Source organism: Peromyscus californicus, unplaced genomic scaffold, assembly GCF_007827085.1.
Source record: "Peromyscus californicus insignis strain IS unplaced genomic scaffold, ASM782708v3 Scaffold_12__1_contigs__length_115047231, whole genome shotgun sequence".
NCBI classification, from domain to species: domain Eukaryota; kingdom Metazoa; phylum Chordata; class Mammalia; order Rodentia; family Cricetidae; genus Peromyscus; species Peromyscus californicus.
The window spans coordinates 110,286,209-110,311,795 of NW_026294413.1; the positions used below are offsets into that span (position 1 = coordinate 110,286,209).

Genomic DNA, 25,587 nt, shown 5'->3' on the forward strand with positions numbered 1-25,587 from the left:
CAGGGACCTGGGGGAAAACCAAACACCACTGTTCTGCTAAAGGAATATAGCAATAAAATGACTCCTAATGACATTCTGCTATATCATAGATCAGTGCCTTGCTCAGCCATCATCAGAGAAGTTTCCTCTTGCAGCGATGGGAACAAACAGAGATCCACATGCAGACAGTATGCACAGAATGATAGACCTTGGAACACTCAGACCTAAACCAGATGCCTCCATCAAATCCCTCCCCTCAGGACTCAGGGAACTCTGCAGAAGAGGAAACAGAAGAGTGTAAGAGCCAAAGGGGATGGTGGACACCAAGGAAACAAGACCTTCTAAACACAACATGACTGAAAAGCACTTACGAACTCAGAAACTGAGGCAGCATGCACAGGGCCTGCAAGGGGCTGCGCCAGATGGGCTCCTAGAGCCAAAAGTAGACACGTGCTCCGTCCCTAACCCAGAAGCTAGTGCCAACTGATAACTACTTGCAAATGAAAACTTAGGGCTTTTTTTCCTAAGGCAGGGAGGGTCACTGGGGAAACAAACCACTCCTATGGGTAGGCCTCACGTCCAGCAGACAGAAAATGAACTCAATAGCATCTTTTGAGTTTCTTTGTCTCACAATGCTGTATCAGGACATTTTTATTTTCCTTTTTTTCTCTCACAGCTCCTTTGTGTATAGCCTATGGCTTCTGGTTTTGTGTTTCCATGAGATTCCTGTGTGTGTGAACGTGTGTCTCTGTGTCTATATGTGTTTCTTGTGCTTTTTCTTTGGCTCTTTTTCTATTTGTCTTATTCCAAATTTTTGTTTTATCATATATCATTTTATTATTATTCCTTAGATACTGATTTCATATCTTTTTAACTTTCTTTTTATTTATCCTTTGTGTCTTTCACATCATGCATCTCCATTCCATTCATTTTCCCGTCCCTTCATATCTGCCCTCTGCCCTTGCAACCTCCCCCAAAAAATAAAATAAAATACAATTTATGAGAAAAAAAAAGAAAAATCAGTCTCATCATGGAACTTGTAGTGTGACATAGTGAGTCATCCAATAAATCCTTTTATCCATATGACTTTCTTTGCAAGTGTTCATCGGTCTGGTTCGAGGCCTCTGGTTTTCTGCTGCACTGTCAATGCTGGGCCCTCACTGGGACTCCTCTTGGAGATTCTGTTGTTGCCCTGTATCATGGAGATCCTGCAGCTTTGGATCTGCAGCACTGGTTCCTTCGAGTGCTCTAGCAGATCACAGATGGGGTGGATGTTGGGGTGGGTCAACTCATAACCCTGGTTCTAGACCTGGGTAGTTGCAGGGTTGGTCAGCCAGACAGCTCTCCCTTGTCCTCACCAACATGGTGCACTCTACAGCATTATCCTGGCTAGTTTACCCCTTGCAGTGATGAGCAAGGGGTGGGGTCAGTTCTCCTCTTTCATGTCCTCAGGGTCAGTTCTCCCACCTGCCTCAGGGGTTGATGGCAGCAAGGGGGAAGGGTGAGGAGGCATTTCTCTCCTGCCCATGCTGCCACATGTAATGGGGACCACTCTCCCATGCTCATAAATTCTGCTGGGCTCGCTTACCCACACCTCTGAGACTATTTGTTTTCTAAGAAGAGACAGAAAGACAGATCTGGATGGGAAGAGAAGTAAGGAAGAAGTTGAAGGAGTTGGTGAAGGGAAAACGTGACCCAAATATAACTGTAAGGAAAAAAATCTATTTTCAATAAAAGAGGCGGGGGGAGGGAAGGAGGGGAGTGGGAGGGAGAGAGAGAGGACTACAGTTGGGAATGCCATCCCGAGTTACATCACTGAAGAGCAGTGGCAGGGCAAAGTTCAACTTAAAAATCAGCTTGTATCCAGAGGCAGGCGGATCTCTGTGAGTTCGAGGCCAGCCTGGTCTACAGCGCGAGATCCAGGAAAGGCGCAAAGCTACACAGAGAAACCCTGTCTTGAAAAACCAAAAAAAAAAAAAAAAAAAAAAAAAATCAGCTTGTATCCAGCATGGCGGAACCCTAGCACCTGGGAGGCTGAGGCCAAAGGAGCGCCAGGAGTTCCAGGTCGGTTCGGTCTTACACAACAAGACCTTGTCAACAACAACAACAACAACAACAACAATGCCCATACAAACAAACAATCCCAACAAACCCCAAATCTAAGATCCTATTAAAGTGTGGGAAGTGAGTGAGAAAAGAAAGCAGGAAAGAGTTATAGCACAGCCTGAGAGAGAGACACAGAGAGAGACAGAGAGAGACAGAGAGAGAGAGAGACAGAGACAGAGACACAGAGACAGAGACAGAAGGACCGGCCACAGGAACAACCAAAGGGAGGCAGTGTGGAATGGCTGGGACGGAGGTGCCTTGAGCCCCAGCGCTGGGCTCCTGTGTCAAGGGCCTTTCTCACTCAGGGGAGCCCTGAGTGCTCAGAACCTGACAGCTGCCCTGGAGACTCTTTGTCTTTTAGGAGAGATCCGTAAATTGTGTGGCTGATGCTGACTGACATGGACTGCGAGTCTCTCCAGGCTCTAAGCACCTTCTGCCCTGTGCCTGTCCCCCCAACACAGAGTAAATACCATAAACCATGTACTTAGTAATGCTAAGCAGGTATGACTCGTGGTGTCTTTGCAACAGTGGAGACCAGTCAATGTATTTTGTTATGGAATTTCTTACCAGTCTTCAGTCCTTGATCTCAAGACCAAATTTCCACTTATTTAGGCAATTTAAGGTATTAGGAATTGAAACTGAGAAAATGTTACCCTTCTGCTCATCTTGAGTGACAGTTTCATTACATGTCAAGTAGCTCTGGAAATCTCTATATATTCATGACAGGCAGTGAACAAGGCAGATGGTCTCTTTGTTTTATATATATTAATGTATATTGTAATATACAGCTTGATTTTTCTGATCTCCTGGAAAGACCTTAAATATACAACCCAAAGGGTTCTCAGATCACATTTTGTGAATTATTAAATGAAACTAGCTTAGTTACACAGGAAACTAGTTGTCATTATTTGAGTAAAGTGTCTATTCTATAACCATCTCAAAAGATTATGTATGCTGCAGGCATCCTGGGTAGGAACAGACTAGCCTGGGAATAGAACAGACTTGAGCAGGTGAATACAGCATGCTGAGAATATTACTGTGAGGGTGTGCCTGCCCCAAGAAAGAATTGGCTTACTTTCTGGTGAAGAAGAGAAGTGTAGTATTTTCCCCTTCTACATCATACACTCTAGGAACACTTAGAGCCTGGCAAAATCTGACCAATTAAAACACAACCACAATGCTTCTGCATATGCATGCACCCAATAGAAATAACATGAAGTGTCGAAAGCAGAGAGAGGGAGGTGTTCCCTTTCAATTTCTGTAGGAATCCAATAAGAACAGCCCCAGAATTTAACATACATAATTAGATACATACTCGTCATGAACGATAGTGGGGCCATCCCGTGTTAAGGCCTCTTCCTTGATGACGTTGATCAGCTCAAAGGTACTGCTTATGGGGGCATCTGGGTTCGGCCATTTGGGGCACTGGAAGTGCCGAACTTCCAGTACATAGTCATCCTACAACCAACAAAACAGAATCATAGCTCCTCCTGTAATTCACTTCTATAGCCAAGTGGCGGAAGCCTGCTCCCTAGAAAGCACGTATCCCAGGAAACTAAACAGTGTTCTGTTGCCCAAACTGCACAAGACCCACCTGCCATCAACAGACACTAACCAGTGAACAGTAGGCAAGACAAAACAAAACACAAAGCCTGCAAGAGACATTATTATGCCCCATTACTACAACTGTGACTTGGGATAGGAAAGAAAGAGGGGAGGGGCTCGAGGACCTAGGCCCTGGGACACAGTCAGTCCCTGGGAACCCCTACCCATCTCTGCTCCAGTTGCTAGGCAGCAGGGAAAACTCTCGTGGGCAGGCCCCCTCACCAGAATGAAGGGATGGGCTTAGGTATCATTTAAACTGCTGATACACAGAGTGTCTCTTACCCTTCTAAGAAGGCCGTTATTATAGGTGAAAATCATGATTATTAAAGTGTTGTCTTCATAACTCATCACAAGGTTATGTTTCTGATGTCAAAGCAGGCAGTATTTCTCTCCTATACTGAATATTATCTCATACACTTATCATTAAGCCAAAAGGTCTACTTGCATGCATGCTGAACCAGAGACTGTTACATTTCATCTACCCAATTGGAAAAAGCAAATATTTGAAGGAAGGAAAAATGGAAATGCACATATTTAGTCTTACTCAAACAGCTGGCCCTATCTTGAGGGTAGTAAAATCACTTTATTATTACTTAAAAGAACGACATAGGGCCCAAGTTGGTCAATTTTGGAGGAAATGTGGTTTAAGTTACCTGTGTAGCTTCAAGGATAAAGTCATGGATGATAATTTGTTCTTCATTAGAGAGGCACAGCCTGTCCTTGCTGATAAGGGTAACAGTAAAGGCCTCACAGTTCATGGATTCTTCTCGACTTGGCCAGTACACAAACTCATCTTCTGCCTTTGGGAACCAGGAAAACAAATTATTTTACAGTGTTACCAAATATTTGCTTTTCAGTTTTCTTGCAAACTGATTCCTCGTACTTGCCATCTCCCAAACCATTCAAGTTCTTTTATATTGGTTATATGAATTATTAACCCCATCTAGTCATTTTTAATGTTATAAATTATACTTTGATAATAACCATTTTATAGTCCGTCTCTCTTGTCATACCAACCCAAATTACTGCTCTAAAGAGGATGTACTACCTGTAAGTGACAAGTGTTCTCAGTTATGATGGACAGGGCAAAACCAGAGATTAGCTATAGTTCATTTAGTTTTGTTATTTTACAGCTGCGTTAGTTTACACGTGATTAGTAATAATGTTTAAAAAATAAATTTTACTGTGTATTTTGAACTATAATGTATGTTATAGAACAGATAGTGAAGTTTACTAAAGTCAACTAAATGAACAGATTATCACTTTACATACATATATATATCTTTTGTGGCAACAGCTACAATATCATTTACCACAAATGCTAAGTATAGTACAATTTTATTATTTATAGTTTTTAGATGGTACATGAACTCTAGATTTACTCATTCTACATACATGCTGTGTGTCCTCTGACCTACCCACCCAGATCACCATCTTGTTAGTTCTGTATCTTTGAATTGTTTTTATTAATGTGGATTGTTGAACATTTTCTTCCTTTGTATGGCTTATTTAACTTAGTGCAGGCTTCTCTGAGCTCAATCTGTGGCAAAAACTAGATCTCATTCTTTCTTGGGGCCAGAAAATACGTGCCTTTGAGACACTTAGGTTGTTTCTGTATTTTGGCTGTTGTGTACAGTGCAGCAGAGAACACTGGAGTGTGGCCACTTCACATAGTGCTTGTCTTCTTTCTGGGGAAATGGATGCCCAGCAGGCATTTTATAATTCCTTAGAAACTTGAATACTGTTTTCCATATGGTTGTATTAGCCTATAATCCAATGTATAGTGAGTTGTCCTTCTCTCTCTCTCTCTCTCTCTCTCTCTCTCTCTCTCTCTCTCTCTCTTCCTGCCATGCTGTACCATGCCAGCAAGAGTTCCTAGTCTTCCTTACCAACATTTGTCATTCCTTGGTTTTTTTTAAAGCCACCCTAATTGGTAGGAGGTGGTATTTTATAAGAGAATTGATAACAACACTGAGTACCTTTTCATATATCTGCTGATCATTTTTGTCATACTTGAAGATATATTTTGCCCACTTTTTAGAGTTCTTTATAAATTTTGGATGATAGCTGCTAGATATGGGATATGGGATTTGTACCATCTGTCTTGACAAATGAGGACATGCTCAGAGATGTCCATAAATTGTCTCAATCACACTGCTGATAAAGGATAAAACTGCACCTTTTGGAGAGGAAGCTGTGCATAAATAAGCAGGCAGGCCATCAGTACTGGGCACCTTGTAACGACAAGTTACCCTGTTGGCATCAGATTTCAAGAGGGTAATACAGAAGCCATTCAGCTTTGAAGCAGGCAAGCTTTTACATGTTCATCTATTTTAAGTTTAAAAATAGAAATTCAGGCTTAGTACTTGAATTCTATCCCTGAAAATGATGGCTTCCTAAGAAAAACTTAATGGTTTTTCTATGAAATATGATTATGAGGATGTATACTCTTCCTCCTTTCTCTAATGAGCTCAAAAGAGAAACTCCCATTTGCCTGTAGCATAGAGGTTTTTATGAGCATTTTACTCAGAATGCTTATTTACTATCACAGAAATCAGGAGTAATGTTCACAACAAAGAAGGCTTTGTTTAGGCTTACATTGTTGCATTAGAAATGAGCCAGCAGTCCAATGAGACTTATCACCCCTTCAAGTTTCAATATACATTATTGCCAAGTACATTTTTATTTTTAAAGCTTAGCATAAGGGGAAGCAGATTAGCAATTGGGTTTAGTCTATACAAAAGAAGTCTGAAACTGTTGTGAGTTTTATTATGCTTTGTTCAAGGAAATGGAAGTATGACCCTGTAAACAGATTCAGGATATAGAGTTAAGATGGACAGAGCATCAGAATCTAACCACTATGTAGAGATTAATTTATCTAGTATTCTATCTCCCCATACTTATCGCCAAACCTTTATTTCCATATTTTAAAAATGAGAACAATATAAGCCTGTATTCTCAAAGGACATGACAGGAACAGCTGATGATACAGTTTGTTTAGAGGTGTCAAAGAGATCAAAGGCAGGAAAAACTCCCAAATATAGACATGGAATTAGGAGTAATAACTCATCTTGAAAGATTAAACAATTAAATTCTATTTTTTTTTCTTTTTGGTTGTTCGTTTTGGAGGCAGAAGCTCATGTAGCCCAGGGTGAACTTGAGCTTGCTACACCAAGGATGACCTTGAACTCCTGATCCTCCTGCCTCTCCCTCCCCAAGCACTGCTGAGATTACAGGCATGTGTCACCATCAGTTTTAGGTGGTACTGGGGATTAAACCCGGGGCTTCAAACGTGCTAGGCAAGCACTCTATCAACTGCACTACAGTCCCAGATCCAAGAGCAACTTCTGAATTCAGCAGGCTTTCTGTCACAGGTATGCACTGTCTGTTAAATTGAGACAAATTCCTTCACAATGGTAATTTGGTTTCCAGTAGTGATATAACTAATTTTTCTGGATTCCTGACTGCTCTGCCCCTGGGACCCCCAGTAGTGGCCCCCATGAAAGGTGTCTATTGATCACCTGGCATTCTTTAACTGACAACTTCCTGGTTGCCCCTAGCAATGGCCAACTTTGGATCCCAAAGAAAACTTTACCACCTTCTTCTCTACCTCCCTTCTGCCCTGTAACTACCCCAGCTTATAGGAATAAGGCAGGCTGACTCTTAGAGACCCCTCTCCAGGTCCCCCCATAAAGATCCACAGAGAGTACAGGCTAGACTTGGTAGCTGATGATAATCTCGAATTCTTGATCCTTCAGCTTCCATCTCCCAAATTCTAGAGATTATCTAGATATAGAAAACTACCTAGACAGAAAGATATGAGTATCTAGATAGAAAGGTCTAAGACTATCTAGATATAAAGATGTAAGACTATCTAGATAGAAAAGTATAAGATTATCTAAATATAAAGGTAAAAGATTATCTAAATATGAAGGCATAAGGTTATCTAGATATAAAGGGAAAAGGTTATCTAGATAGACAGGCATAAGATTATCTAGATTTTAAAGATATAAGATTATCTAGATACAAAGGTATAAGACTATCTACATATAAAGATATGAATATCTAGATATATAATCTAGATGTATATAAGATCTAGATATACAGGTAAAAGATTATCTAGATATAAAAGTATGTAGACATAAAATGAGCATCTAGATATAAAAGTATAAGATTATCTAGATATAAAGGAATTGGTAATACTGATTTTGAATTAGATTAGTTACTTTCAAGTCAGTTAAAAATTGGAGTGTTGTACGGTTATAGTAGTAGTAAAAACAAAACAAAATGATGCCAACATTAGGTAGTCTTCTACCCTGGCTTCAGAGAGACCCTGGGATGCCGTGTTCCATATCAGTCACTGTATTCTATCTGGAGGAGAACAGGTATCTCTTGGTTGGGTCTAACAGTCCCCAGCTTTCCCACCGATGAGCCCTGGGACGAACCTCGGTGGGGAGCGGCCTCTGTTAAATGATAGTAACGAAAGACTGACTCATCCAACCAAGGAACATTTCAACCCCAATGCCTTCCGTTTCCATGTGCCAATCAGAACGGGCCCTGCTGCCGGCTAATGTGAACACTTACACTCCAGTTCTCAGCTTAAGCTTCTCAACCTTGCTGTCATCCCATCATACAGAAGCAACCTTGGGTCCTGAAGCTGGAGCAAAATTCGACAGAGCAAGAAGTTCCTACTGACTGGCACACAGTCAGACACTGTCACCCAGACTCGGGGTTCAACCACAGGCTGTTCTTTCTTAATTAAAAACTCATTCATCTGACATCCAGAGGCAGTTCCTCATTAGTTTTTATCATGTAGGCTCCATGTCCACAGAATAACTTTTCTTTAAGACCCAGCTAATTCTGAAAATGTACGTATGCATAAGGTCTAAGCAGAAACATGCAATTCTGTTTTTAAGTGTGCTTTCCCATCTCCTATACAGACTCTTAATGGAGAAGGACCAAAGGATGCAAAGAATGAGAGGCTTAAATCCTCTCTGTAGGAGGGACCTAAACAGCCTCTCCTTTCTCGTCTCACTGTGGACCTGACTATGGAAAGGAAACACTATCAGCACTTAGTTGAGACCCATTCCTCTGATGTGGTGTGATGGCACACATAGCAAAATAATTAAAAGCATGGACTTTGGAGAGGCAGATGGTATAAATCCAAGTCTAATTATTATTGCACGCTCTTGGACAAGGTCATTACTTCAGTTTCTCCAGCTGTAAATACGTTAAGTCATACAAGGTAAACATAGTGACATATACCATAAACGTAATAAGATACCTATTTTCTGAAAGTGCCATGCAGTGGATAAGAAGTCAGTCTGAAGTCATATTAAGGAGTCTACTAAAAGGCTGTTTTCAAAGCCTTTACCCAGTCCAGTGTGATTGAAGAGCAGTATAAACAGTATTAGGGAATCACGTACTACAAAAACGCCCTTCTTAGCATACACAGACACAACAGCCATGGCAAGGTATCACAGTAAATTATGTCTGTGGCTTCACGGGCTCGTTAATATACAGCAGCTGTACTCTACTCACCAGGCTCTGGTTGTCTGGCAGCATGACAATGATCTGTGCGTTATGATCCCAAATCATCCTCCAGAAATCTTTCGTAGTGTGTGGCAGAGGGTGCTGGGTTATAATGAATTCATTGCTTCTGTAATAGCCCTTCAGTTAGGGAGAGGAAGAATTAGGGACTGTGTATGTGTCGCTACAACTCTGTAGTAGTAAAATACATTCATGTATCGAGGCAGCATTATTTTGGCTTCACTGAAAACACTGAGAAAGGCATTCAGTGCGTTTGGCTAATTTTAAGTTGTACTTCTGTGAGCATTGTGCAGACAATTTTCTCTCCACATGCAATTCACTGCAAGTCACCCCTGCTGTTTTTACTTAACAGCAATTTCAACATTTATTTAAAAGCTAGTTGGGTGAATTAACAATAAAATTAATTCCTTAAGAAGCATTTTCCTTAATTTAGATATTTTTGTATTCCCACCCTTTAGGCATCTTTTGTTAAAAGTTTCAAGCACAGAAATTTCTATACTTTTGATGTTACACATTGAGAAATTACTTCAAAAATGAAATCAGTCACAGGGGTGGTATGTACTCCTTAATCATAAATACAGCCAATTAAACTGAAAGGTGTGAACGGTCGACTCTCACCATGATGTAAGAAGCATTAATGTAATCTGTTCCTTTCATTCCGGGCAATGGTGCAAGCCCCACTCGAGCACGCTCAGCTATCATACGGAAAGAAACAATAACACCACATTTGCCTTATTGTTCAAAGGAACCAGCAATTCTTCCTAGGATTTACTTGGTGAATGGCATGACTCCCTGGCTCCTTTCTAACACTGACATATTTAAGCAAGCTTAAGTGTTATCTAGTGAGGAGGGCATAAAATGAAAATTTCCCTGGGTACTCAGGACAGACACTGTAGCATAAAAATGGAACTGTAGGAAAGGCTTTCATAGTCTATTAGAGTATAAACTTGGAAACGTGTTGCAGATAACCTGACCCTGGTTTATCACATTTCTATAGTTACACCAATATACTGTACTTTGTTCTTCTCCTCCTATCCCTTAGTGTCTTCTCTCCACACAGGGTGTAGAGGGCAGTGACCCTTTTCAATAGAGACAGAGCTATCCAACGATCAACAAATGCCGGTGTTTACAAGGTACACAAAATGTTCTCGGCTGTGTCCTCAGTTATGGATACAAAGGTCACTACAAACCAATAGGGCCCAGATCTCAATAGTTAATCTAATGATACAGTTCTAAATAATCTAATTAGTCCAGATTAATCTAAGACCTAAAGTCTAAATGCTATAGGGATAGTAGCTTTATCATCATTTTTCAAGTTGAAATACGGTGGCATTTTGAGGCAAATCAAAACCAGGTTTCATGTCAGATAGGTCAAGTGACTTGCTGATGTCCAAACCCACTGCTTCTATTTGCCTCAAATGCTTTCACTGAAGAGACTATACCACCTCTCTATGGATAACTGTTGTGTCCTTACACAATACATCATATCTAGTTTAAAAATGTTCACCCACTGAACCACTATGTTAATGTCTCACCCGGTACAACGGAGGAGTTCCTGTTCTTCTCCTTGTTACACTCCTTCTGGGCACTGAAGCATTCCACATACTTTGCATTACACTGTGTGATCAGCTGAAAAGGAAGAGCATTTGGGGCATTATTCGAAGGTACAATCACTGGTGCCTGCTTGAAACTCTGGAAGAATGTCAATCACCAGCCAGACTATTAAGCAATAAAAATACTTTTGTACCCCAAAAGAACACTCATGTTTCACTCGTGGCCCTTCTCTTGGTCCTTGACTTGTGTTAAGGTCCTCAGAGTCTGCTGAAGGTACTGTGCATGTGGTATCTACTGAACTGTGGAGTTTTCTGTGTACGCCACTGCTATTGGGGATTTCATATAATTCTTCAATAGCATATAAGAGTCAAATCTATACTGCAATATTATTTAATTTAATTAAGAGCTAATCATACCTCTTAAAGATAAAAAGACCTGGACTGAGTCTCTGCACATTTCTGTTGATGGCAGGCTATTTATCTTACAGCCCAGTAGTGCTACTCTTCTTGTTTATGTGACTGGGCCGAACAAGCTGCTTTTTGTGTTGTTTTAATGTTTTTTCCAGTCTTTGACAGTTTCATACATGTCTATAATACATTGGTCACTCTCACCCCCTGTGGCCCTCTTATTACCCTTCCAGTGCTGTTGAATCTTGTCTTCTTCACAACAAATCCCCTTATTTGTGTGTTTAATCAGTGTGACCTGCATAAGGATGGACGACTCACCAGTGACTACAGCACAGAAGAAAATGTCAGTGCTGTGTGTATAGTACACAGTGTGATTAGCTGAAATGATAGCAGGGATTCTATGTGCATGAAATGCAGCACAAGAATCTCTCCATGTGCTTTCTTGCCACTGTCCTGGGCCTTGGAGGGTATTTTTCATTTTTGAGTTTCTGCAAATGGCTGGTGCCTTAAAAGAGCCAGTTGCCTGGCTTCTTTCCAAGTTTTGCAAAGGCTGGCTTGTTCAGTGAGTTCTTTGAAAAGTATACATAAAGAAACACAGATCAAGAGGTAATGCTTGGGAGCAGTCTGTCTGCCTGTCTGTCATCTATGTATCTTTAATACATATAATTAGATATCTTGGGGACAGGAATCACAGCATGATGGTAGCTTTATATATCTTTTGTGCATGAAACAATGATTTCATGGTATGGAAATTCTCTTTATGACATCGTGTAGGTGATCAGAAAGGTTTAGATTCTGAAACATTTTTGATTTTAGATTTTTAATGTAGAGATGCTCTTATTAGTCTCTGATTGTATTTTTGGCCTACATGTAAACAGTTTTTCATTTGTGTCAAGATGGACAAAATGAGGTGAATTTGTTCACTCTTTGTTTTCACATTCAAACTTTCCTTAAACTCTGAAATCTTCAAATATATCAGAAATGTAAAACAAAGGAAATTTTAAAAATTGGTATGTACTGTTTTGTGATAACCATTTTTACTTTCACAGCGATACTGTGCCATCTAATCACCTCAAGTGATTTCACAACAGTTAGGCTGTTGAGAAGAGAACTGGAAATTTGAAATTGGTGCTATGATTGAACTCAGGAAAATTAATTTGTTTTTCATTTCATAGCACTTGGTATAATTTGTCTGAATGTCTTTCTCATTTCTTTAGCTGAGATTCCAGTGAGGATTTCAGAGTCTAGGGCAACATGAAAACTTTAACTGTAATCAGCTTTCCATTGTGATATGGAGTGAGGAGATTACATGCAGAATGATGTGCACATGAGAAGCTAAGAAAAAGGGAAGTACTCCGTCACTGGGAAGGCAGTGTCTGAAAGTGACAGCTAACGACTTCAATAGTTGTCACCTCCAACTACTCCCAAGTCTTAACTACCACTAGCCTTCCTGTTCCATTAAAGTAAGTTAAGCTTATCTCTACTACTTAGAAACTCCTTTTTTTAGTTTCCCAATTGCCTTCTGTATCGATTTTTCAAAGAAGTGTATTTTGATCACAATATGTACATAGTCACTCCTCCCTCCCGCCTTCTCTTTCTGACAGGTTCTCACTCTAAAGCACAGGCTGATCTTGAACTTGTGATTCTTCTGCCTCAGCCTGAGTGTTGGGATTACAGGCACGAGCTACCACTCCTGGATCAAATAACCATCCTCAATAAAAGTATTGTTGAATACTTCTGGGGAAAAAAGAAAAACAGTATTGGGGGGCTTGAAAACTGACTGAAAGTCTTATGTCAGCAGGCTAGAGGATGGTGTCTACATTCAGATAAAGCCATCAATGGCTCAAAAGAAAATAAAGCACTATGCCACATCTACGTGATCAAAACTTCCCTTCACATTACAATAATCATTTCCGCATCTACAGGAATATAAAGAAGACATGACCCCAAGTCAGGGCATTTCCTAATAAAGACACTGCCCAGAGCCTTACCTTGAACTGCTTTTCTAGCCGTGTCTTTCCTCCTACTCCTGGGATGAGGATGCTGTTAACATAGCTGTGCAGCTGACTAGAAGATACTTCAGTCTCCTTTCCGAGAATGGCTTCCAACAAGGCATCGTGAATGAAAATGTACTGCTCCTGAAAGGTTCCATGTGTAGCAGTCACTGAGGGGATAGCTACCCATTCATAAAGTTGACTTTCCATCGACACTGCTCTCAAGGACCTATGGTGCATTTCTCAAGCATTTGTAGCTAGATAGTGACCCCAATATTCACTTGCTGATCTGCTGTAATTTACTTTGGAACAGAAGCCTATGCTGAGTTTAGCTCTGTATTTCTCCATGTCTAGAGCAGGTGGTCTGGTAATAACCCAGAGCTACAAACACACGTTCAGTGGAGGACTTAAGAACCAACTTTTCCCACGTGTTTGCCAGAGAGCATGCTTAACTCACTGTGATCTGGAGCATGACTTGGTATAACTGTAACTGATTCCTGAGTGTCTAGACATTAAGACAGCAATAGGAAGCTGTGGTCCAAAAAGAGCATTATCCTCAGAATTCTCAAGCACAAGCCCGGATATTCCTTCAAGTTCTAAGGGGACGGCTCTCTCTCCTCAGCTGCCTTAACCTGCTGGGCTGTCCCAACAGCCACTCCTTACCTCAGTCTGGACGAGGTAGTTGCGCTGTGTCCTGATATGCTTCAGGAACCCCAGGACATTGACTGTGCTTTTGTCTTTTATCTGTTGCAGCATGCTGTCTATTACGATGTAGGTGCCTGTCCTGCCCACACCAGCACTGGAAGAGATGAAGGCACTCAGCTAGTACTTTTAGCCATTGACCAAAAAAAAAGAAAAAAAAAAAGTACAAGCTCGTGACTGAAGAGCTAGCCCATTTTCCAGAGCCCACCAGAAGTGGCATAGGCATTTTCCTTTCAGTAAAGGAGAATGCTATGCCCAGAAGATTTGGCTTCTTGTAGTTATGTTCCTAATTCCTGTTTTAAAAGATATCCAAGAAGATCGGACAGCTGTAGTACTGAATGGCAAGCTTATTTCGGCAGAATGCTTCCGGGAGGTTCCTCATCGAGCACAACACAGGCAGTCTGGCAGACCTCTTTCCACTGGTGATTGCAAAATGGATTAGCAAAAAGGTAGAGTTCTCACAAGGCTTTACACACGGGCTGTGTCTCAGCTTCTGCAAATGTCCTGTTTTGTTAAAGCATATTGTAAGAATTCCCCCCACAGAAATGCTTAGACAATGCTGTGCGGCTATGCGCCATTAGCTACAGAAAACGGGACTGAATACTAAAGTAGGGGGAGAGTCATGAGTGCTCTCAGAAGTGAAGTACACAGTAAAGACATTCAAACAACCATCTCAAGTTGTTTTAGTTTGTTCACAGAAAATAGGATTTTTTCTAGAGTTTTTGTTCAGAGAAAATATGAACTTTTTCAAGAGTTTTTATAAGAGGTAGTTTATGTAGCACATATAAGTTAGAAATTAAAAGAACCATTTTATACATGTCATAAATATTATTATTTAGAGGGTTCCCTCAGTAAATCTATTTAGAGAAAGGTTAGAATCTCTGCTATGAACTCTTTCATGTATATTCCAATTTTCTTAGGCAGAGCGCGCAATTTCCCTACAGTAGTAGGATCTTACCAAAATCATTTCATAAAAACTGGATATTTAGTCAGAGAGTTTTTTCCTCAAAGCTACAGATTTCTTCTTTTTTTACTTTTTTTTCCAGATGATGTTTTCATGTGACTGAAGTCCAGTTATTCATAATTGCACCAAGTTTACTCACTCTAGCGCAAGGAGAGGACATTGGCCACAGGAATCCTCTCTATGTCTTGTTGGAGCACAGGCCGAGTTCACATAGCTCATATCCCCCACCTTCACCCCCTCTACACGCTGCCCTACCTGCAGGGCACCGAATGGGGCTCAGACCCCCAGCTTCACCCCTCTGCACGCTCCCCTACCTGGAGGGCACCGAATGGGGCTCAGACCCCCAGTTTCACCCCTCTGCACGCTGCCCTACCTGCAGGGCACCGAATGGGGCTCAGACCCCCAGCTTCACCCCTCTGCACACTCCCCTACCTGCAGGGCACCGAATGGGGCTCAGACCCCCAGCTTCACCCCTCTGCACGCTCCCCTACCTGCAGTGCACCAACACTGGGCCCATGTCTGGTATCCGGGCTGCTGATGATCTCCGCACAAAGGTCAGGACGGGAAGAGTATATTCAGGAACTCCCATGTCAGGCCACTGTGTGTAGTGATACTGGATCACTGTCCTCTCGTTCTGACGCCCCTTGGGGTTTCCCTTCTGGCCCTGTAGAAAAGTGTAAAAGGTACCTTGAACGCCGAGGGTTAGCTCCGCGTTAAGAACAGTACAAAGCTGTCAGGAAACATGACCTTTGGTCTCAATCCTTAAACTACTGCTTTGGGGATAAATTGTTTCCTGTTTGTGACCGACTTTCATGTGACCACATGGCAACATCCACATCTCTCAGAAGCGAAGAATAAAATGGTCCCAAGAATGAACACTTAACAACTCCACGCTTTTGGACTTGGAAGAATCCAAAGAGCCTTGAACTCTGCTGCGAGGCCTGCTTTCCCCGGCTTGCTGCCCAACGACGTGCTTCGTTTTCATCTGCCATTTCCGTTTCCTCTCCACCGCTCAGTCTGGGCACCTGAGCCAGGGGTCCTTCCTGCCACACATTCTCCAAGAATCCAGGGGAAGCTGGAAGTGTAAAGGAACCTGTGGCTCTAGAGCCCCGGCCACGCCTCATTTCTCTGTCACTCTCACAAGCGACTTTTACAGAGTGGTTTCCATTTAGAAGCAAACTTTTTACAATCTCACTCACCCAAGTGGCTGACATGCTCTGCATCAGTCAAACCCAGAACACCCTGAGTTCCTAGTGCTTTCTCTCACTGAGGCTCTTCTCAAAGAAGGGTCACGGCCTGCTTAAATACTTGAAGGACGCCTAGAAGTTCTCTAAATTTGAGAATGATTACTGATTGGCTTGGACCACCCAGAGGCTGAACAATAAAGAACACGTAATGCTTCTGATTTAAAACAGCGCAGCTGGTGCTAAACATAAGCACACTGAGGAAGGACTGTTCGTCCTGGGCTCTGGGTGGGCTTCAGAGCTGAGTGAATGTGAATTCTTCTAAGGCACGGAGGCCACACCACCTGACTACATTCTCTGAGATGCCCATGGAGATCACACGGCACAGCTTCAGAAAACTGTCAGACACAAGACTGTCACAACTGTGCTTTCAAAATATTGCTGTGGTGACTCCTGTTGGGACGGGATTTGAGGGGGAAAAAACTGAGATAACTTGAAAGCAGCATTTCCACACCGTGATTCTCAGAATACTACTAGTTTATAGAAAAAGATGTTATGGTTAAGTCCCATGACGAAACATGAACTCCAACACTATGGTCACTTGTGTTCACTGTCCATTTCTAAAAGAGGGGCATATTATGTGGCAGCATTTTCCATTCTTACTCAACGGCAGAACATGAGTTTTAAGTAACTGTCTTGCAGGACTAGAAGTCCTTGGGCCAGTCTTCGGGAAACACTGCACTGAGGACGTCAGGAACGTGGAGATAAAAAGCAAAGCCAGCAAACGGGTGCCACTGGACCTGCAGTGCCCTCCACCTCAGACGACACATTCCAAGCCTGGTCTGCGAGGCGAAAGGAGCCAGCCAGAGCACCTAGCGGCTCCATGTACTTTGCCAATACCTTTCACATGACACACAGACATCAGGCAGAAGAGGGACAGGGCTGGAGAGCTAAGGGGCAGAGCCCTGGGTTGGCTTCCTAGTACCATATAAACCTGGAATGGTAGTGCAAGCCTGTAATCCAGCACTCAGGAAGTGCGGATGGGAAGGCTAACTCAATGACCTCAGCTACACAGCCAGTTTGAGGCCAGTGTGAGCTACATGGGTTGTTGTTTTTGTTTTTGTTTTTGTTTTTTGAGATCCTGCCTAAAAAAAAAGAAAAAGAAAAAAGGTGAAAACCGTCCTAAAGGTCTGGCCAGGATTCGCCTTCCTTGTGCAGTGGTCTGCACTCAGCTCCTCAGTGCACACACACCTTTTTCACTTTCGTATTCCTGACTGAAAAACGGCGAACAGTATAGCAGGCATGGACTTTTGTGCTCTTCAGTGTGACAATAATGTTTCCATACTCCTCGCTATTCTCCATTGGCCAATACTGATCACATTTTCTCTGCAAAAAGGAGAAAGTTAGGCTTTTCAAACAACAGTATTAAGACACAGATATTATTATTATTATTATTATTATTATTATTATTATTATTATTTACTAAAAAAGAAAGGTATGGGCTGAAATGCTAAAAGGCTGGTGTGACCTCTGAAGTGGTTCATGACCTTGGATATGTTTGCCTAACATTATCTGAGAAATGAACCAATATTTATGATCAACACACACACACACACACACACACACACACACACACGAGACAGAGACGACAGAGAGAGAACGCTTAAGAGGGAACCTTGTACAAAATACGAGTAGAATATGATACAGACTAGTTTTAAGCACCATCTGGGCTGGGCTTACAGAAGCCCGGCTGGGAATCTCTGTGTTACAAGACCAGGTCACCACCAGCAAAACAGGACCCCATAGACAATGAATCTGAGACTTAGTCTTTATTTTAGCCTCAGTCAGCACCATCTCCACAAGATAAAAGTACAGCATATTCAACTCCACTCTTCATGACGGTCAACAGGGTCAGCCTCTGCTCTCCTTAGCTTCTTTCTTACACATGCATTTCCCAACTTCCACAGTTTCTGCTGTCTCTTATTCCTGTGCATTCTTTTTCTCGTTAGCCTGTTTCTCACCTCAAATATGAGCTTCTCTAAAACTTCCATACTAGAAGGTGCATTCATTTGTCTCACTGAACCCCTAAAACACACCCATGTTATCATTTTAATTTGCACTTGTGATGCCTTAGCTCTTTCAGAGAACACAAGCAATCCCACGTGGAGAGAGGTCTCTTCTTTACACCTGGATGGCTGCCTTCCTACAGCAGGTGCCTAATTCACTTTGATTCACAAAGGGAAAAGAGTGAAGGAAGAGGCTCTTACCCTCCCCTTTTCCACAAGGTTTGTGATCATAATGATGACGCCTGTATTTTGTTCCCAGATCATCCTCCAGAAATCTTCAAATGTCGACTTTAAGGGTCCCTGGGAGGCAATGTAGGCTTTCGCTTTGTTGTAGCCCTTCAAAGACGACACAGCACAAAGTGAGACCAAAGTGGTTTTACAGAGACCAGTTAATAATTCAAGCACCTTCCAGCAGGCCATGTTTTTAGTGACACTTCTGTGTAGTGCTAAAACACACCCACACCTCTGTCACAGTCCTCAATTTCCGGAACAAGCGTAAGAAGCTTTCTTACTCACATCGACATAGTTGGCATTGATGTAGTCGCTGTGCTTAGAGTCTTTTCCTGGTAAAGGTCTCAACTTCACCCTACTGTGATCATCTACAGAGAATAAAAGACAAAACGAAGAGGAGAATTAAAACAGCAACAACTGGCTGCATCCTTAAGACAAAGCGATGTGATGAGCAGCTACTGAGTACAGCTTCCAAGCCATCTCAAGACTGCAGGGCTACTGCTATCCCAGAGGGGGCCTGAGGAGCACAGAGCACAGCCCTTACTAGTTCTTATAACACTGCCAGAAATTTTACAATACTCCCAAATTTCATTTTTCTATTTCAAAAGTAAACTCAAGGCCTTTGATTATCCATTCCTCCATCCTCTTCCTAGTAATATAAATTTAGAGAGAGAGAGAGAGAGAGAGAGAGAGAGAGAGAGAGAGAGAGAGAGAGAGAGAGAGAGAGAGAGAGAATAAGAATACACATGAACAAGAACACAGGAACTCAAGAGGTTGTGTGGGTAAGGAAGTTGGGAAAATTTGGGAGAGAAAAAAGATATGATCAAAATGTATTGTATGAAAAAAATTTAAACAATGTTTTTATAAAGTGACTTTCTATGAAGTTCATAATGTGTGTAGAGTATTTCACTGCTCTGTAAGGATGGATTCTAGCCATCTTTCCAGAACCAAGGGATTGGAAAGAACAAGAACTTTTCCTATATCGTGATTCTGGCACATTCAGGATCTGACCTTACTGGTTTCTGGGACAATTCTTCAGTGTCCTTTGCTATACTGCGTCACGAACAAAGGGGCAGATGAACGTGACAGGCAATATGCACAGAATATGAGTGGCTAAAACACAAAACCTGGGGCTGGAGAGATGGCTCAGAGGTTAAGAGCACTGACTGCTCTTCCAGAGGTCCTGAGTTCAATTCCCAGCAACCACATGGTGGCTCACAACCATCTGTAACGAGATCTGGTGCCCTCTTCTGGCCTGCAGTCATACATGCTGTATACATAATAAATAAATAAATCTTTAAAAAAAAAAAAAAAAAAACACAAAACCTAACTCTCTGAACTTGTGAAGCAGAGATGATGGTCTTCCAGCAAAATACTTCCAGCGGGGCATGGTGGCCCTCAGGAGGCAGAAGCAGGCAGATCCTTGTGAGTTTGAGACCAGCCTGGTCTACACAGCAAGTTCTAAGCCAGACAGGGCTACACAAAGGGACCCTGTCTAAACAAACAACATCATACAAATGCTGCATTGATTTTCTGTCCCATTTTGCCACCTACTTTCTGACTGCTGCATGTGGAGGAGGGCATTACGTGTGCCCTTGCCCGACTCACATGGTAAAAGGGTCTGTCTACAGACAGAGGCTCCCATTCAAAGGCTGGTGACCCTTGACTGGGTGAACCAACAGATACTGTTAAATGGATCCGTGCAGAGAACAGAAGAGAAAGGAAAGACTTTTTCTTGCACCATTTCACCTCCTCTTTACTCATTCATATAAATGAAACCAACAGTCCTACTCCAAAACAAGTTGGTCTCTTAGAAATTAGGACAAATAAAACTATCTCTGTTCATACATGATATGATCAAATAGATATAAGCCCAAGAGGTTCACAAAAATAATCTTTTAGAATAAATGGGTCTAACATGGCTGCACGAAATATAATCAATATATAAAAATCAACTGTACTTCTTTAATACTGAACATTTTCATTTGCGACAAGCATCAAAAAGAATAAATAGAATGGGCAGAGACATGGCTCAGTGGTTGAGAGCACTTACTGCTCTTTGTTGTTGTTGTTTGTTTGTTTTTCAATGCAGGGTTTCTCTAAGCAGCTTTGGCGCCTTTCCTGGAACTCATGCTGTAGCCCAGGCAGGTCCTGAACTCACAGAGACCCGCCTGCCTCTGCCTCCCCGTGTGCTGGGATTAAAGGTGTGTACCACCACCGCCCAGCTCACTTACTGCTCTTGTGGAGGACTGGGGTTCCATCCCAAGTACCTATAAGGTGGCTAACAACTGTCTGTGACTCCAGTTCCAAGGGGATCTGATGCCCTCTTCTGGCCTCTGTGAGCACTGCATGTACATGGTTCATCCATGCAGGCAAACAACCATACTCATATAAATAAATCTCAAAAAAAAAAAGGCCCAACACAATAAAACAAGAATAAATTTCACAAAGGAAGCAAAAGTTTGTGCAATGCCAGTGTAAACCACAGTTGAAAGAAATAAGAAGGTCTAGGTGAAAGACATCCACCTTCGCAGCCCCAAGACAATATTAAAACGGCAGTGGTTTCCCAAGTTCACCTCACGTTCAATACAATCCTTATCGGAATCCTGGTTCTATATCATATAGTAAGAGTCTAGGTGATGCAAAAATTCCTATGAAAATGCAGGGGGCTGAGACAGCCTGAACAGGAGAATCCTGGTTTCCAATTTCCAACTTTGCCACGAAGCTGCCAATAATTACGGCAGTGCAGTGCTGGCAAAGGTTCTGACAGAGACATCACCAGAAACAGAACCCAGGATCCAGAAGCAACTCATTACCTTATAGTACGATGCCTGCCAAACAGTGCTAAGCCATTTCAATGGGGAGCCTTAGCTCTTGAGCCACAGTACAAGTAGATATCCACATGTAACAGAGTGAAGACTAGCTCCTACCTCAGAACACACAAAAACGTAATCAAAGTGGATCAGAGACCGAAACAGGAGTGCTGAAACCATAAAACTTTAAAGACAAGAACACAGGAGTAAACTTGGTATGGCCTTCCTTTCTAAGAACACCACCACCATCAAAAAACAGGTCAAGTTGGATACTGACAGATTTTAGAGGACACCATTATGAAAGTTAAAAGATAATGCAAAGAATGAGCAGAAATGTAGGGAATCCCACAAGAGAAAAAATTCAGCTAAGGAAAAGTGGAAGAAGAAAAGATGAGGAGAGATTTTCCCAAAGAAGATACACAGACGGCCAAGGAGCACATGAGACAGACTGAGCCCACTGGCCACTCGGGCAATCACTAGAGAAATGTACATCGGTGCTTCCCATCTCATGGTTCAGAAGACTCCCTCCACAAAACAAAACAGGATGCTTCTGTAAAAACTCGGAGCCACTGGACCTCTCCTTCACTGCCGGGGAGAGTGGAGCTCAGCACAGGCACTTGGGAAGAAGCCTGTCAGCTCTACTAAACGTTGAACACGGGCTCATCCATAAGCCAGCAACTCCACTCCTATGATGCACCCAAGAAAGCAGAAAACAGATCTACATAAAGCCTTGTCTGTGAACGTTTCTAACAGCATTATTCTTAATAGCCTCAAGTTGATAAAACTCAAACATCTATCAAATGATGAATGGATAATCAAAATATCATACATCTATGCTATGGAGTATTAAAAGTGAACGGATTCACTGATACATAGTACAACATGGAGGAACTCTAAAAAGATGCTAAGTGGGAGAAGCCAGACACAAAGGCTTCACATGTATGATTCCATCCACAGGGACTGTCCAGAAAATCCAAATCCTGAGAGGTAGAAGGTAGTAACTAATTTCAGGGGAGAAGGGTGTCAGTTAACAGTCATTGAGTTTCTTGTTGCTAGAGATACTAGAAAATTAGATTGTGGTTATGACATAATCCCTGAATAAATCCACTGAACTGTATACTTTAAATTGCACGTAGATATGGTGATATTTTATCTGTGCTCTAATAAATAAAACTTATCTGGGGATCAGAGGACAGAGACAGCCACTAGATTAGTGGTGGCACATGCCTTTAATCCTATCACTCGGGAGGCAGAGATCCATCCAGATCTCTGTGAGTTCAAGGCCACACTAGGAACAAAGCCAGGTGTGGTGGCACACTCCTTTCATGCCAGGACTTGAGATCTCATGTCTTGCTTGGGAAAGACACACGCCTTTAGCCCCAGGAAATGATGGCAGGAAGCAGAAAGGTATATAAGGTGTGAGGTCCAGGAACTAGAGGCTTTTAAACTTTTAGGCTTTTAGCAGTAGTTTAGCTGAGATCCATTTGGGTGAAGACTCAGAAGCTTTCAGTCTGAGGATTCGTGGAAACAGAACTGGATGAGAAGTTATCCAGGTGAGGTTGGCTGTAGCTTGTTCTGTTCCTCTGATCTTTTGGAATTCACCCCAATACCTGGCTCCCAGGATTTTTATTAATAAGACCCTTTAAGATTTGTGTTACACATAGATGATCTCATTAACATTTTATTAAAAAATCTTTATAGCAATGTTCAAACTTTAAGTGGTCCAATCTAAAGTCCTCAGATAAACTATTTTGTGTAATATGGTCTTTATTATAGTATGTGTTAGCCATGAAATTGGTCCCTCCATTTTCCAAAGCACCATGCAGTTATAATTTTAAACTGTTTTAAAGTTGGGCGTATTTGACTCAGTTTTCCAAATTTGTATTAAAAAGACTTTCCTCTCACTGGTTAAAAACAAATGTCGAGATAGCCATATTACATTCATACTTTGGCTCCCAAGATCTGATATGACATCACCTCCTGTGAAAATACAAAAGCCCAGAACAGTTTCTTTTAGTCACTTTATTAACCTCTCTGAGTTTTGACAGTCCAAAGAAAGACCACAGGGGCAAAAAATGCCCCACATTGCATATACCTTGTGACATATTAGCTTTCAAGTACCAGCCTTTCTCGGTATTCTGGCTCTGACTGTTTGGCTTTTATGCAGCATGAAGGTTTAATTTTCTCACAGTTGAAGATTGTTTAAAGCTTATTACTCACATGCTAAAATGTTGATGTATCTGTTTTTGTGCTTGTTATCTGGATGATTGGAATGTTCTGCAGTGATGTTCATATCAGCTGTACAGCGCTGGACTTCCTAAAAGAGAGAACCAACAAGGTGTTAGACACACTAGAAACTAAAGGAACTGCCACCATGTATCGTGCTGTTCTGTTAGCACAGGCTACATGCATGGTAGTGGCCCTCTAAGATCACACTGTCACTGAATTCTTATTGCCTAGTGACAGGGAAGCTATAGGACATTTTAGCGCACACTCTGCTGCTGAAACACGATGAAGTAAACAGACCTAGAGTGAGCTAGTCATATAAAGTGCGGCACGGTACAGAGGACAGGGCCCCTGCACTTCATTAAACAATACCGTAAAGCAGTATGTCCTTTTATATAAAAAATGACCTCAATACTCTTGCTTCCTGTGTATCTGGACTATACCACAAGATCATGTTGAATGAATGGCCTAGACTAAGTTTGTCTAGGTTCACTTTATGGCATTTGTATTCGGATGAAACCACCCAATGGGGGCCATTCCTATTATGCGACCCCATCTTACATGGTATGACCCTCCTCTATATACACACAGAGACAGCTACCTGCTCAGCCCCTACCAGTGCTGTTATGTCCTCAAGCTCAATCCGATCTGAGGACTGCTGTAATCATAGCAAGCATATGAATAATGTGAATTAGGTATGACTTCATTCTTTACTAATTTCGTCATTTATCTACTTTGTTCCAAGTTTTGACCTGGTGTTGGAGTGGTACAAAACAATCTCTTTTGGAGTGCTGAGATACAAAAGAATATCTCTTTTTAAATAAATCACAGTCTACAAGAAAAAAAAAAAAGACTGTTAGCCAAATGTGATCAACAGAGAAGAGGCCTGAAAAAAATATGGGAACAAAAATAGAGGAACTGAGGGAGGCTTAAAATAGGACATGGCAATTCACTTGAGTCTCAAAGGATACACAGGAATTTCCAAGAAGGAGAATACACCAGGATTTGCAATGTGCTTGTGGGCTGCATGGCCTCGGTTCATAGTCAGAACCCTACACACTAAAGAGTCTGTAGGACATGACGGTCGTGTTTAGCCGACTAATTATCTTGACTGGCTCAGATACAGCTGGTCCTGATTAAGTGTTGGTGGACTCTAGTTTTAGTCAACTGAACTTTCACTAGAGAAACAGCGGTATCAGAAGCAGCTCTGTACCACTTCCTCAGCCCCAGATATAAACCACATCTATTAGCTCAATATGAGGCCGCTGAAAAGCTGAATTCTTCTACCCTGGATGCTTCACACACACAGAAATACTGGAGCTAACTAGTATTTAAAGGAAGCCATTAGCGTGCGTAGCTGCTACTGAGAGCAGGAGTGAAGTCACAAGACCATTGGGGACGTTTTACACACGACAGATTATTTTGTTCCACAAAGCAGCTGCGTGACATTTATGAATGTTTCTATAGCAGTTACGTTAAGGACAGTGAACACAGGGAACTGACTGTCTCATATAACCTCAAAGTACTTCCTAGCAAGGAGTCCCTTCTCCACAAAGAAGAACTCTGTAGTAAAATAACTTAAGGTATAAAAATGAAGGGTTATGAACTGTTCATATTACTGAGTCTCCAATGCCTGGAAGCTCATATTTATTTTTTCATAACTGAAGGTCTTCCCAGCTGTCCCTGAAGAAAAGACCCCAAAGGCATTAACCTGACCCACAACTTCCGGAGAAAGTGTTGGCTGATGACTCTCACCCGTTTCCTACCCCTACCATGTGTGATAAGTTCTGCTATCTCCTGTTCTAGTTTATGACTCAGTTTGCAACCAGTACTTTAAAGGGCTGTAAGGCTGCCTTTGGCTCTTTTCTCTAAAATGAAAAAAAAAGTGTGAGTACATGATTATGAGTCTGCTATCTTGACAATGGTAAGAACATGGTAATGCTGATCATACTTGGGGTATTGGGACCCGCCTTTTGGAATTGCCTTAAAAGTGTGAGGCCAGTTTAAGGCAAAACATTTCACAAATGGTTCTGTATCCTGAATAGCATTAATTCACTCTATACACAAATCCTAGATATGAGTCAACACTCTGTTACTCCTGGGTAAAAGCCTTTTTGGCAGGTACTGAGATGATCAGATATTTTATACTGAGAAATTTTAGCCTTGAGTTCTTTAGTTTGAGATTCATTTCATCTGTTGATTTTTT

At 41.8% G+C, this 25,587-nt stretch overlaps 1 protein-coding gene across 3 annotated transcripts in view; it reads right to left on the minus strand.

Moving 5' to 3' along the window:
* Ptprg (protein tyrosine phosphatase receptor type G) overlaps positions 1-25,587 on the minus strand; it is a 703,625-nt gene that overhangs the window by 11,174 nt on the left and 666,864 nt on the right. For all 3 annotated transcript variants that reach the window (XM_052734133.1, XM_052734134.1, XM_052734135.1), the window contains 12 exons: positions 23,376-23,472; positions 18,628-18,710; positions 18,313-18,447; positions 17,297-17,431; positions 15,353-15,525; positions 13,859-13,994; positions 13,193-13,339; positions 10,776-10,869; positions 9,859-9,935; positions 9,232-9,360; positions 4,344-4,490; positions 3,401-3,543 (listed from right to left, as the gene is read on the minus strand). In XM_052734133.1, coding sequence (XP_052590093.1) covers positions 3,401-3,543; positions 4,344-4,490; positions 9,232-9,360; positions 9,859-9,935; positions 10,776-10,869; positions 13,193-13,339; positions 13,859-13,994; positions 15,353-15,525; positions 17,297-17,431; positions 18,313-18,447; positions 18,628-18,710; positions 23,376-23,472 — 1,496 coding nt within the window. The remainder of the gene's footprint in view (positions 1-3,400; positions 3,544-4,343; positions 4,491-9,231; positions 9,361-9,858; positions 9,936-10,775; positions 10,870-13,192; positions 13,340-13,858; positions 13,995-15,352; positions 15,526-17,296; positions 17,432-18,312; positions 18,448-18,627; positions 18,711-23,375; positions 23,473-25,587) is intronic.